The sequence below is a fragment of the Ptychodera flava genome, chromosome 12 (assembly GCF_041260155.1).
Source record: "Ptychodera flava strain L36383 chromosome 12, AS_Pfla_20210202, whole genome shotgun sequence".
In the NCBI taxonomy this organism is placed as follows: domain Eukaryota; kingdom Metazoa; phylum Hemichordata; class Enteropneusta; family Ptychoderidae; genus Ptychodera; species Ptychodera flava.
In genome coordinates this window covers 40,834,793-40,848,927 of record NC_091939.1, presented here as the reverse complement: position 1 = coordinate 40,848,927, position 14,135 = coordinate 40,834,793, and the positions used below count along the sequence as shown (strand labels likewise).

Here is a 14,135-nt window from a genome sequence, read left to right as displayed (position 1 = left end):
TTACGATGCGCTGTATGGTTTGATAAGATGTCTGTGTTTGTAATTGTAGGGCTTCATTTCGATTTAAATACAATCAAACCCCACACCAAAATAAACACCACATTTCATAAGATACCTGTTTTAAAAGTTTATTATCAGGCGACTGGTAAGGTGAGAAAACGCCGTTTACTACATTGGAATGCAGGCGAGCTACAGTAACCGCCATTTTGTTTTACGGAAATCAAAACAACAAAACCAAATGACCGATAACCTAATGGATTGTTCATTTTTTTGAAATAGTTGACGCAGGCTTCACATATTTGAGTACAATATCAGTGGTTCTGGGTAACAAATGTTCGAAAGAAAAACACGACAGAAAATGGGTATGAAATGCCCATACAATTCCTAGTCCAGTACTTCACACGTTAAAACAATAGATGATTCCCAACCAGTGTGTGGAGGGACTGTGTTCAGACTGACAAAATTTATAAGTTCCAAAAGTTTTCTGATACAGCAATACATCCTTGATAGTGGATCACATGAAAACTGAAAACCGATCTATTCTTGTAAACTCCACTGTGTACAGCAATACTGACTGTTATTTTCATGCGGTCTTACCAGATGACTTGTACACATAAGAGAGATCTTACCTTCATCATCTGCTTTCAGACTGTTTTTTACATGATGAAATTCAGCAATATTAAATTTGTCCAAGTTGTGTGGATCTTGTAATGTGATGATATCTTTTCTGCTGAATGGTTCATCAGTCAACAGATCCATCATGTGTTTTGGTTTAATGTTCAGGGTTTCCACTGCCTGCCAATGGTGAAAGCAAAACACAGTCATAATAGAAATACCCACCATGGTATGTGGGGATATTGTCATTTGCACAAAGTTGAAATTGTTACAGGTAAGATGACAGTGTTAATGTGATAAAAATATTAGGAAAGCAACTGAATTATGTTGGCAACGTATGAAATATAGTCAATGAATGTTTTAACAGGCATCATGGTGGCATGTACAATACACATTTCATGTAATGATGTACATGCAAGTTTTTTCTTTTATTTTTATCTGTAGCCAGACTTCAAACTTTATGGGCTGAGTCTGCTCTACTTTCACTTCTTGAAGAAATATACAGTCCCTTTGATAACTTATGCGCAGATAATGATTTGTGTATCCTTGCATCTATCACCGTATCTGCAAGCTTTACATAGCAGCCAAATTTTGAGACTGGCCACTTTAATACAGTCCCAATGCAATTTACATCCAAAATGGCTGTGACATAGCAGATACTTTGGTTCTGAGTATCTTTTACTTTAGTAGTTTAAACCTTTCCAATGCGAGTACAAAAACTGCAACAAGTGGTTGGTTGCATTCCAGAATATCAATCTGCTGAAGTTACTGTTTTTGTCAAAACTTTTTGAAATACTAGGCTGTCATTTAAAGTCACTGAGATGACAAGAAACAAGAAAGAGTAAAGTAACACAATTCATACCCTATACAGTGACATTTTGAGTAATAGATTGAAGGAGTACGACTAATTACTGCAAATAGAATGTTCTGGGCTTAGCTAAAGTCTTACTTACTCTTCGAAACAAAGATATCAAAGTTTAAAGCCAATTCTTATCTGTCCACACAGAAAAATTCATTTTAGCTCAAGGTTTGCATCTCCTGGCTGGCCATGATACAAGAAACATTGACTACAATGCACTAAATCCCTGCCATGTCACTAGCCATCCCTTTGCTTGAGATGGTATAACCTAACAATCAAGATAGTGGAAGCACACTACATTGCAGTTGATGCTGGCAGAATCCAGGTCAGCTGCGAGATGCAAGTCATAAGCTGAAATGAATTTTCCTATGTGAACTGATTTTAAATTGATATCTTTGTTCAAAAGAGTAAAATGGAATTCAGGTATATCTTGGGCAGTTTCTAGGCAGTAATTTGGAGGACCTGATTATGTATGCCGAAAGAAAATTGTTGATTGAAAAGTTAAGAGACATTTGAAAAGTCAGGTTCTTCTAAGACTGTCAATCAAATGGTTGGCTTCTGAAAAGCTGGTTAGCATTGAGCTGTGCAATGTGTCAAGTTTGAAGGATTAATACAACTGCCCTGCTGCCAGAACTAAGTGTCATCATAATCATCATCATCATTATCATTTACATTGTTATTCTTATACTTTTTTTACAGAAGATAGTTTGAGTTCAATTTGTAATTTCCATCAGAATCCTCTGAGAAAGTGGAAAAAGTACACTTTCTGTACATGTATATGAAAACAGAGCTTACCTCATTTGTATACACATTGCCAGTTGGTTTGATGGCAACAATATGTGAATTCTTTGTGAAGACTTTGTAGGTAACCGGACAGTGGAACTTTCCTATGGACATGAAGTATAAATGTACACACGTATAAATAAACCATCTTTACATGAAAATGTGACAAAATTACTGTTGCCATTATATTTGTCAAGTCTTTTAATACTACCTGCACTTGAAAAACCACTAACATTTGTCAGAATTTTGAAAAGTGTTGAAAGAATGGTTGACAAAATATATATTCAGCCTTGCTTTTATAAAGAACAGGTGATGAAAAATATTGACATAATTTCTGGTACCTATTAGTATATACTGGTATATGCCAATGAGTTTATGACTGCTCTGCCGAACTGTAAACTTCTGCATTCAGTGCAGCAAGACTTAATCTGACACTCAAGCTGCAAGATGTCAATGTTTTTAATATCATGATTGATTTTGATCATTTTGATAAGAAGAATGCTAAAAACTGCCAATTGTCCCTGCCTCTCTAACCAAACATTGATTTTCTCCTACCAATCTAAAACTGATTATCATTACAGAAAATATATCATGACAGAAAATACCGTATTGATAATCTGTATTTGGCGTTTGGTAAATATACTGAAACCACAAGAAAACAATTCTGAGTTTCTCACCGTCTGCATTTTTATGGAAATGAAGCTTTATCAATCCCTTGGCTTCCATCGGCTGAAAGAAAATAGTTTGTACAGGATAAACTACAACTAGTAGCTACTATCACTTGGTAAGAAGAAAAAATGTATGGAAAAACAATGTAAAGATAAATGCACTTATAATTTCATTCTTTGAAAAATGCTGAAACATGGAAGGTTTGTAATTTGATTTTTTCTGTTACAGGACAATGATGTCAAATGAATGTATGGAAAGTGTTATCTTTGATATGATTTCACTGAAAATAGTCATAATTTTGAAAACTGAAAAACCCTGTCACAGTATAAAATGTAAAATATGTAGTGAAACATCAACAATATGAAAATTATCAGAATGAAATGGTTGATGTAGGAACCAATTTTCCTTCACTGTTTAATGTTACCTATTGTAAAAAGAATCCCAGTGTCACAATGACTATGTGATCCTTTGAAATAAATCCGTGGATGATTTCAAGAGTCACATTTCTCATAGAAAACGGAAGGTTGTCATGAAATTTAGTTGTGAAGGGTCTGGGTATCAAAGTAGTATATGCCTGAATATGTTTGGAAATCTCACCTCTCCAGTGATAGGATTACTTCCATATTTCTTCAGGTATGGTATGATGTTTGTCAGATCATAGACAGTGCCATCTGGTGTACAGTAGGGGTGTTCAAATGGTTGAAGTGAAAGACTGCAAATACAAAGATCATTCTACTTAGTCGGTGACAGAGAAATAACATATGTTTTAACATGTAAAGGGTTACACCATATTTTGCCTCCTATACATCTTATTTAGAATGGGACCACATTACAGATCCCATCATTCATACACAAACAGTGTCTGCAATTTTCTATTTTACATTCCCTGCTTATCACAGGGGCTTGCAGTAAAAAGCAATCACTAGTGCTATATCTATATGTACCATCGCATCAACTATTGAAAATTAGCTAAAGGACATCAGATTGATATTACATCATTTAAGAACTGAATTTGATGATTCCCAAGCAAAAAGTATCTTGCTGATATCAGTTCCAATCACAGTTTATGTAAATTGTACAAGTACTGCAGTTAGGCATACAGTACATACCTGCAATGATCAAATGGTAATCTTCTGAATGCTGCTTTCTCACCAATATCAGATCCTGCAGGAAAAAAAGGAGGAAAATTGAGTCCTACTTGGCAAAGCTATTTTTGTAATGCTCTCACCATTGAGAGAACCCTTGGTATTGGCTAAAAATATCTTTACTTGAGTTGTAATTTTTTGGTCAAATTGAAATTACCGGTGATTACATACAATTACTTTTTTTGTGATAATTTTGAGAACTAGAGATTTCATATATTGTGTCAAACATTATGCGACCATGCTAATAATGAAGCATTGACACTGGGTATAATATATTTGCTATGATGAGACATGACAGTGGTAGTATTGATTCTTGATACACAGCTTATTTAATTGCATCATTGTGAGTTTAACCTATTGTTTTTTTACAGTAAAGATGGACACAGGAAACGGAGGTGACTTATTTATCTCTTCACTGTTGCGGTTGTACCAAAAGGAACTTGATAATGATTTTCAAATGACAGACTGAAATCTTCTATTCTGTAAATTATTTCTTCTCCCATAAATTGTAAGATTTGTCACGTCCCTTTTGTAAATTATTAGAGAAAAATGACAACTATTTCAATCTTTCATTTACCTGCTTGCTTTCCTCCATATTGTGTAGTCCATTCAGTGTACGTGATGTACCTGGTAAAATAAAGACGTTTATGACAAAGTGAATAGCAAAAATGTTATAAAGGCCTAAAGGTGTTAGCATTAGCAATTCTGCAAAGTCCAGTGGCATAACCAGGAATCGATGGACAAAAGCTCATCAAAGGGTAATTTGTTAAGTGGTAGGGAAGCAGACAAGACACCTTCTCCACTGCTGCAGATCCGTGGCCAATACCTTTCCCTGACGCATGAGGATGGAGGGGGAAAAGGGCCCACCTCCGGGAGGGCGATGGTCCTATGGAGTATGGCTATGGAACTGCAGCAATCCTCTTCGCTGCAACCTCCATGATCGGGGCTTGCCCCTTCCCCTATACTTATGAACTTTATTGATGGTGAGGCATATTTTTAATGAATAAATTTGATTTCAAAATACCATATCTCGTTACAGCATAGGTGATGGAGGGAGCATGTATGCCACGATTTAGCACAGTAGTACACTGTACTGCTACTCAGTGTAGCCCTGCGTACCGTGCTGTGTTTCGGGTGTAACGCCCGAAACACACAGCACGGTACGCAGGGCTACTACTCAGTGTAGCAGACAAGGTAATGGTCGTTTCGGCACCAAGTCGTTTCGGCCCAAGTCGTTTCGGCCTCGCAATTTCCGGCCCAAAGTCATTTCGGCACCGCAACCCAAGACGTTTCAGCATCCCTGTTTCCATTTGTTTTCAAACTATTTAGTAATTGACTGACCAGTCATATTCGTAAGCGTGACCTTTGCGTTCTGACCAGTACTTTTCTGTGCATTTGTGTGACATTTGCCGTGCTGTTTTGGCACCGCTTTCAAACATTTGCCGTGTCGGCGGCTATTGCTATCGATAAACTTGTGTCACAGATTTAAAAACGATATGAAGTTTTTTTCTTACGGTCTCTTACTATGTTCTCACGAAGTGAAGCATGATGTACATGAATGTTATTTGACACTTACTTTTTTAGTGCTTTGATTTGCAACATTCCATTACGCTCCAGCACTAGTTCCCTCAGATAGCCCTGAGCAGTGCCGAAACGTCTTGGGTCGCGGTGCCGTGCCGAAACGACTTGGGGCCTGAAATCGGGAGGCCGAAACGTCTTGGGCCGAAACGACTTGGTGCCGAAACGTCTAGAAACCGCATACAACACACACTCTGTAGCGTAGTGGTACGATGAGAGTGAATGTAAACTTGTGTAGTGAAGTTATGACTGAGTTCCAGTTAGATAAGAGACAAATTTCACGTTCATCATATACTCATTACTTACATTTTATCCTTTTGGTGTTGACGTTTCCCCATGTTGATCGGTCGTTCCTGATATAGTGCAACTGTTCAAGTTAAATTTTGTAAACAGACGTACAGTAGGACGTTTTCCGGTTTACTGAATACATTACAGGAAGTCCAAAAGGTTACACAACCTTACATGCAGGGATACACGGCACCAATTTAAAAGCTATTACCGTCAAAAGACACTGGTTTATACGACATAAGTTGCTTTTATGTGGAAAAGAGACAGGTAAATTCGAGTTGCTCGCGCAATGACGAAATATTCCTGAATTTCCTACTGACATGCCTAGAAATTTAGTGGAACGTTCCAAACGAAATTTGTTCTACGAATTCATGCACATGATGTTACAACTTAAAATCCGTTTTCCAATTCCAAAACTGTGTACTTGTCAAAAATTAAGCTTTCTTTGATACTAAAAGTATTACTTCATTTTTTTATTTTGATTTTTGTAGGACGCCAAGAAATTACTTTTTCGAATAAACTAACTAAGTATATTTGATATTGTCAGTACAATATACCTTTTGGGAAGTTCAGCTAGCTCAATGCGACAAGTGGTGTGTAGATAGTATGTACGTGTCCCCCTTACGTGTAACAGTAGCAGAATGTCACTCCGGTATAATATTATCTTGTCAACTGTCGTTATTGTAGTTTTGTTAGACTCTGGTATTTATAGTAAACCACTCGATTCATTAGATAAGCTAAAGGCTTCCCTTGACGACAAAAATGGACGACTGTGGACACTCTTCAAATCGAGGAAAAAAATCAGCGGTATCGAAACAGCAGGAGCGGGTCAAGCTTTGAAGGTGGGTCAAAGTTTGGTGGGGACAAGTACTTGTTTACATCTTATTTGTCACCTTTCTTTCGTATTGCCGTTCTGTTGAAACAGAGAAACAGAGACCGGTTTAATATGAACTCTCTGTTGGAAATATTCCAGTAGCTTGTATACAAGCCGTTCGCTCTTTAAATCATTTGTGAGTGTGTTAACGATTAAAGATTGTTGAATTGTTTTACTATTGTTCATTTGTTGTGTAACTGAACTTTGTCCGATAAAGCACAAATCATCGCTTATATCTAATTTGTACAGAGTGTATCAACACGACATGCACCATGGAGGTCAAAATACGATATCTCTTTTAACTCCATCCATGGCAACACAAATCTCACAATAAAGAATCTACGTAATCTATTGCATGACGATGAAAATGACGATGATTGTAATACTCAGTGTATCTACGTTTCTTCAAACATGTTGCTCCAACAGTGCATTGTGTCTGTCATTTATATGTAAATCTTATTTTATACCTATCCTATGAATAATGAAATATATACAGTTTTCTGTTTTCCTGTGCATCTGAAACATCACGGAAATGGCTTGTCAACTAATATTATGGACTATGTCATCAAATTTCATAAGAATCATTATTCCTGTACATGTATATGATTGTGTATTTCATTACTCATGCAAAATACACGACAACTTATTTTCTTTTTTTGAGATCATTTGCATTTCAGAATACCTATTCTCATAATATTTCTCAGGGTCTAACAAAACGTGCAAGGTCAAGAAAAATCATTGTTAATTCAAATCATGTTTATCTGTGTGAAGTACCTTTTTAGGAAGATTAGCTGGTACCGTAAATTTTCTTCTAGAGTTATTTTCCGAGCAGACTGCATCGTATTTATAGAAAAAACTAATGTAAGTTGCCTGAAGAAATGTTTCCATGCTGACTTACCTGTGTAACAGACATTTCCTGATCATAGGGAAAAAAAGGTTATATGCATTGCACAAAGGAGTAGAGTCCCATTCTCCAAATTATAAATTTAAAACGGAATGCTCAAATATTCAGTTCCTTTGTGATTGAAAGAGAAAGTGGATGTCTGGACTGTTAACATGGTAAAATAGCCTCACATTTCCCCATCACTTAGCTCTTCTACGTTAACATTTAGTCCTCCAGGCATCATACGTATTGTCTTCTGAAAGTTTGCCATATGCCATATCTGTAAATGTCTTCAACCAATTCTGAATGGGTGCAAATTACTTATTTGTTTTGTTGAACAATAACTTTTTCATCTTTAGGCCAGTTTTTATCACAAAGATTAACTATTTCTTGCACATATTTGAGATATTTGACTTGTTGCTTCGTAAATTAGTTTGTGAGAATCCTAAATTTTTTAAGCCAAAAATGCATTTACCTGGTGTTATTTTTGAGTATTTAAGTGATGTAATTTGATGTGATTTCTACCGCATAATTTCATTTCTTTTAAGATGGCACAACTGGAGCATAAGATGAGCCATCCAAAGGCACTGAAATTGGAAAGGTTTAGACGGTCACAGAATGACATGGACCATACGTTTGATTCTGAGAAACAGAGAACATACAGAGAAACTACTGGCACTGGAATCTCAGAGTCACCAGCAAAAGCTGAAATAGCAAAGCAGCCAATGGTACATGGAATTCAGCCCACTGCTGCAAAGGTCGTACCAGGTCAAGGTCATGCATCGGCCAACCCTATACAACTACCAGATAAGGATAACCCAACAATCAAGCCTATCACAGTAGTGGAGAAAGCTCCAACAGAAAAATATGTGCAGGAAAATAACCAAGGAGAAGGACCTATTCCGGATGACCTTGACCAAGGCCATAATCAAGTCGACAATGACCCTGGTCAAGTGATTCCCAAAAAGACAGTCAAACCAACTGAAATAGTGCATCCAGCTGTAAAGGTGACAACTCAGAAAGTTGAGTCAGAAACATTGAATCGGGAAAATACAAATCAAGATGAGCAATCCAATTTGAAAACAACTGTTATAGAAAAGCCTGCAGTAAAACCAACAAGTACGATTGCAGTGCCAGATGAGGGGAACAATGGATTAAAACCAGAACAGCCTAATCATGTATCAGAGCCAAGTATTGATAAAACAACCAAAGCTCACAGGACAATTCAACCAACTGTGAAAATTCCAAGTGAAGGTATCACAGTGTCAAAGAATACACCTGCTACAAAAAGAAATGAAAAATCTAGTGACAGTGGGAAAACAACTGTCAAACCATGTGAAGGCAATGAATGTATACAAGTACACATGCCAATTGGAACAAATAAGGATGCTTTGTGGGCTCTTGGAAGCCTTACTTTTCTGTTGTTGCTGTTGACTGGAGCTGTATTGTATACAGGACTCTGGAAGAAAAGACACGGTAAACTAAAAAGATGGCACAAACATGACAGGAGAGACTCTCTTAGCGTTGCAGGTATGTCATAGCATCTCACCCTAAGCATTATAATTTTGCATTCATGATAGCCATAGTGTTCAGGTATATCACAATATTGCAGATACACGTATAGCATCATAATGGTGCATATTGTATGTCATTACAATTACATGTAAAGTGTTTCAGGTGGAGCATCATAATGCAGGCGTTATGAATGTCACAATGTTGCAGATATAGTATGTCTGTGTAATGTTGCAGGTATGACATGTTACACTTACAGGAAGTATGTGATCATATCAATGTGATAGAAAGAAACATATCCAAGTGTTCATCATTTGGTGTTTTGGTGTTTGAGAGCAACAAAGTTGTTCATGCTTTCCAAAGACTTTCATCACAGCTGTATAGTAGTGTCTTTCAGACAGATGAAGATTAGTATAAGGCTGAAATCACAGTGTCCTTCACATTGATTGATTTTAGCTCCCATAGCCATATGTATATATGGCAATGGAAGCTATTCTTATAGGCTAGGGAAATGTCTGTATGTATGTATGTCTGTATGTCTGTATGTCTGTATGTCTGTCCGTCAACATCAAAAACTCCAAACCGCTGCACATTTCATCTTGATATTTGGTGTGTACATGGATGATGAGCTGTAGATGAGATTTTGTTCAAATGAAGTTGTCATTGCCAAAAATATGCAAATGAAGTGAAAAAATGTAAAAACAGTCAAAATTGAAAATCTCAATAACCACTGAGCAGATTACATGAAAAATTAGCATGTAAGTACTTTGGGCTGACCTGAAATGATTGTGCTTTTTTTGATTTTTTTGATATTGTTGAAAATATGCAAATTAGTGCCAAAAAAAGGCGTTTTTGGTAAAAAATCTTCTTCTTCATAACCGCTGGTCAGACAGCTTTGATATTTAGTATACAGGTCCCTAGGGATAACCCAAGTTGGATTTGTTCAAATTGTGATGAAACATGCAAATCTGTATTTTTAAGGAATTTTTTTGTCATTTTTGGTCAAAAATTTATTTCATCAAAACCGCTTGTCTGACAGCTTTGATATTTGATATACAGGGCCCTGGGGATAACCCAACTTGGATTTGTTCAAATTGTGATGAAATAAGCAAATTTGTATTTTTAAGGAATTTTTTTTGTCATTTTTGGTCAAAAATTTATTTCATCAAAACCGCTCGTCTGACAGCTTTGATATTTGGTATACAGGTCCCTAGGGATAACCCAACTTGGATTTGTTCAAATTGTGATGAAATATGCAAATCTGTATTTTTAAGGAATTTTTTTGTCATTTTTGGTCAAAAATTTATTTCATCAAAACCGCTCGTCTGACAGCTTTGATATTTTGTATACAGGTTCCTACAGATAAACTAAATATGATATACAGAATATATGATTTTTGCCAATTTTTGGTCAAAAAATGTGTTTCTCAAAAACTACTTGTCTGATGCCTTTGATAATTGGTATACAGGTTCCTGGGGGTTCTCTTAGTGTGATACAGTGAAATATGATGAAATCTTCAATTTTTGTATTTTTGGGTCAGTTTTTGCCGTTTTGGGTCAAAATATTTGTTTCTCAAAAGTTACTCATGTGATAGCTTTGATATTTGGTATACATTTTTATACATAATTATGATGAAATCATCAATTTTGTATTTTTGCAGCTAATTTTGCCATTTTAGGTCAGGCCATCCTGAAATGAGCTATCAAAGATCTCAACCTTCTTCATCAATACATATGTCACAAAAAGTTGCTCTCTACATAACACAGCAGAGCAGACCATTGGGTCGCTTGTTAGCTCCCATAGCCATATGTATATATGTTTACAAGTTTACATTTTATTGAAAATCTCAATAGCCACTGAGCAGATTAGATGAAAAATTAGCATGTAAGTACTTTGGGCTGACCTGAAATGATTGTGCACGTCTTGGATCAGTATCTTGGACTTGCTATTTTTCATGAATTTTTTTGTAATTTTCTCCCATTTTTGGTCAAAAAATCTTCTTCTCTGAAACCACAGTCTGATTGATTTGAAACTTGGTATGGAAGTGCATAGGAGTGACCTTTCCCAAGGCAAATCATGGTGAAATTTGCATATTTGCATTTTTGGGCTATTTTTTTCATTTTTGATCAAAAATTTTTTTTCTCTGAAACCACACGTCCGATTGAGTTGAAACTTAGTGTAGAGGTTTTTACGGGTGACGTCAGTAAGATTTGATCAAATTCTGGTGAAATTTGCATAATTTTATTTTATTGGGGGAATTGTTTCTATTTGTGATAAAAAAATCTTTTAGTTGATTCTAGCTTGTTTTGATAACTATATGCGAGCGACCAGTGACATTGTCACTATTTTTTGATATGCTTGTGGTATCATTGTTGCATATAAGTTATGCAACAGCATTTAATGTACATAATTTTTGAGCAAGGCAGATAGATTGAAGTAACTGGTTGTTACCATAGATACAGTGTGCCTGTGATGTACATTTCTGCTACCCTGCCCCCTAGGTCAATTATGAAGTCTGTTATTTGGATGTAAACATGCAAACTGCAAACCATGTTAGTGACAGAGATGCATGTAACCAATATATTCCCTACCAAACCAATATATTCCCTACCATACCAATATGATATTCTCTATCAAGCCAATATAGTTATAATAGATTGAAAATAAATGTTTTCTCCAATGTCTTTTTCTCGGTCTCAATGCTTTTACATAAACTTTATTCATCAACAGCTCTCCTGAAGAAATCTTCCAAGTCTGCTGGCAATGGCTACCATCAAAATGGTTCAAGAAGTGAAGCTAAGAATCTGTCAAGAATTGGAGAAGAAGACACTACCGATGATGAATTTATGTGAATATTGTGTCAAGATAGGATGAGAGAGCCAATAATAATTGTCAGTGATCAACAATGCATGATTGTCACTGTAAATGACTAGGGGAAGGATAGACAAGGGGAAGGATACAGTTGTTTTGTATAAATATCAATCATGAATGTTTGTGGGATTTGCCTTGAGGAAAAGATATAATTAGACTTTTGGTGGTACAGGAATATTTTGGGTGCCGATAGAATAAATTTGGGAAGCAGAACAGAAAGTTGTTCATATCTTTGTCAAGCAACCAATCTCAAAAGGCTACAAAATATGAAAGGCAGTATTTTGAAAAGATGGCGTTTAAACCTGACAGCATTTGATGTGGATTATGGTTTGATAACAATACAGCCATCTTCACCTATATTGCTGCATTCATGTCAATTTTACACAGATGGTGACACACTGGTATGACATCTTTGATCCATTGATGTCCAGGATAATTTTATACCTCTGTCCAAGAAAAATAAAGTCAATTTACCAGTATGTCATTCACATTTCTTCTTAAATATCAAGGCTAACTAACATTAGGTGAAAATATTCTAAGAATCAGTGTGCTAAATATTCCTCCTGAACCACAATAAAGCAATGCTGCATAATTGCCAGTACAAAATCTTAAAATTTAATTGTATTTTTGAAATTAAATCTTTTCATATTAATTTATTTTTATACAGAAAGTAATAATTATGCAACTTTTCACAAGATTGAAAATCTTTAAAAAAGTTTAGTCTGGTGAGAATGTCTTGAAGTACTGATAGTTTGCTGAACCTATCACTCTGAACATTTTACTACCATTAGAGACTTATTTCAAGCATTCTTTGAATTGGAATGACTATATTGTGTATATGTATGGTCAATTATTATTCGTTGGTACTTTCATAAACCTTGTCTTCTTTGTGAAACCTTTAGTTTTCAGTTGTTAGCTTGCACAAGTAAGTAAATGAAATGTTCATGTGAAAAGATTCAGATCTAGAGAATGTTTACAAGATCATAAGTTTATGTAGAATTGTAGGTCAGTTGAGAATTACTTGACAAGTCTGGAAAAGTAGTGAATTGAAGATCTCAGAGATTAGATATATTGTTCTATTTCACGTATTGTAATTTTGTGCGTAATTTTCTTCCTGAGAAGTAAACTCATGCTCTATAAACTTCAGTTTCAATACGATCTACACGGCACCAACATCTCTTATTAGCACCAACAACAAACTTGATTTCATGGACCAGTGGATGGAAAACGATGCTTTTAAGAAGAAAATTGTTCTCTTTCAGACCAATGTAAACAGGTAGCAGGTATATGTGGCAAATACCAGGTTGTTTGTACCATGTACTTGCATTTACCTTTGCTCACTTTTGTTTGTTGAAATAATTGTTGATATACTGTACTGCTAGTTTGTGTAAGCCCTGCAAAGTGAAAGATTTGATTTGCATCAAATTTTTCATCTTGACCTACCCATAGAAAATGTTTTAACTGTTTTTAGGGAGCCATTCATTTTACTTTGATAGGGTACAAAATAACATTTTATTGTCTACAATAAGTGTGATCTTGGTCAGTTGAAAGAGTATTCAAGCAGCTTGTTCTGTGTTCAAACATGATAATTAATTACCTATGTATTATTTATTGTCATTTTGTGTCATCATTCACTTTTCTAGACACTGCAGCAGTATTTCATGTTGTAACACAGACGTAAATTTGATGTGGAAAGGGCTTTGAGTCTTTCATTCCACAGTACTGCACGTATCAGCAATGTTGGCACATTTATGCAGACAGATACTATCCTTGCTGAGGTTAGACAATACAGGTTAATTGCTTAGGAACACGACCATAACTTGTCTTGTAACTGCATACAAAAACCTCTAGGGTATTGTTGGTAAAACAATCGGGAACTCCACTAATGTTTACTACTACAAGCTGCCAAATCATGTACTGGCCAAGCATTGGTATGGTAAAACAAATTTCCATACATCAGCCATTGCAAACTGAAGGTGTGGCTTGTGTATAAGTTAAGGGTAACAGTTTACAAGTTAACTTTGAAATAATATTGGACTCCATTACTCCTATTTACTA

The 14,135-nt window shown here is 35.7% G+C and overlaps 2 protein-coding genes across 3 annotated transcripts in view; one reads left to right on the top strand and one right to left on the bottom strand.

The window, feature by feature from the left end:
- The window catches only part of LOC139145907 (RING-type E3 ubiquitin-protein ligase PPIL2-like), a 33,504-nt gene extending 27,414 nt beyond the window's left edge, over positions 1-6,090 (bottom strand). Inside the window, exons 1-7 of one of the 2 annotated variants that reach the window (XM_070717356.1) lie at positions 5,956-6,090; positions 4,649-4,698; positions 4,036-4,090; positions 3,524-3,638; positions 2,935-2,986; positions 2,270-2,361; positions 630-795 (exon numbers count right to left, since the gene is read on the bottom strand). In XM_070717356.1, coding sequence (XP_070573457.1) covers positions 630-795; positions 2,270-2,361; positions 2,935-2,986; positions 3,524-3,638; positions 4,036-4,090; positions 4,649-4,698; positions 5,956-5,987 — 562 coding nt within the window. In that variant the 5' untranslated portion in view covers positions 5,988-6,090. Of the gene's footprint in view, positions 1-629; positions 796-2,269; positions 2,362-2,934; positions 2,987-3,523; positions 3,639-4,035; positions 4,091-4,648; positions 4,699-5,647; positions 5,824-5,955 lie in introns of those variants that run through there. The other variant, XM_070717357.1, reaches the window with a different exon arrangement.
- Positions 6,091-6,498: 408 nt separating this feature from the next.
- LOC139145899 (uncharacterized) lies at positions 6,499-14,135 on the top strand. The gene is made up of 3 exons (XM_070717345.1): positions 6,499-6,779; positions 8,243-9,224; positions 11,937-14,135. The coding sequence occupies exons 1-3, from the start codon at positions 6,579-6,581 to the stop codon at positions 12,056-12,058; spliced, it is 1,305 nt and encodes a 434-aa protein (XP_070573446.1). The 5' UTR covers positions 6,499-6,578; the 3' UTR covers positions 12,059-14,135.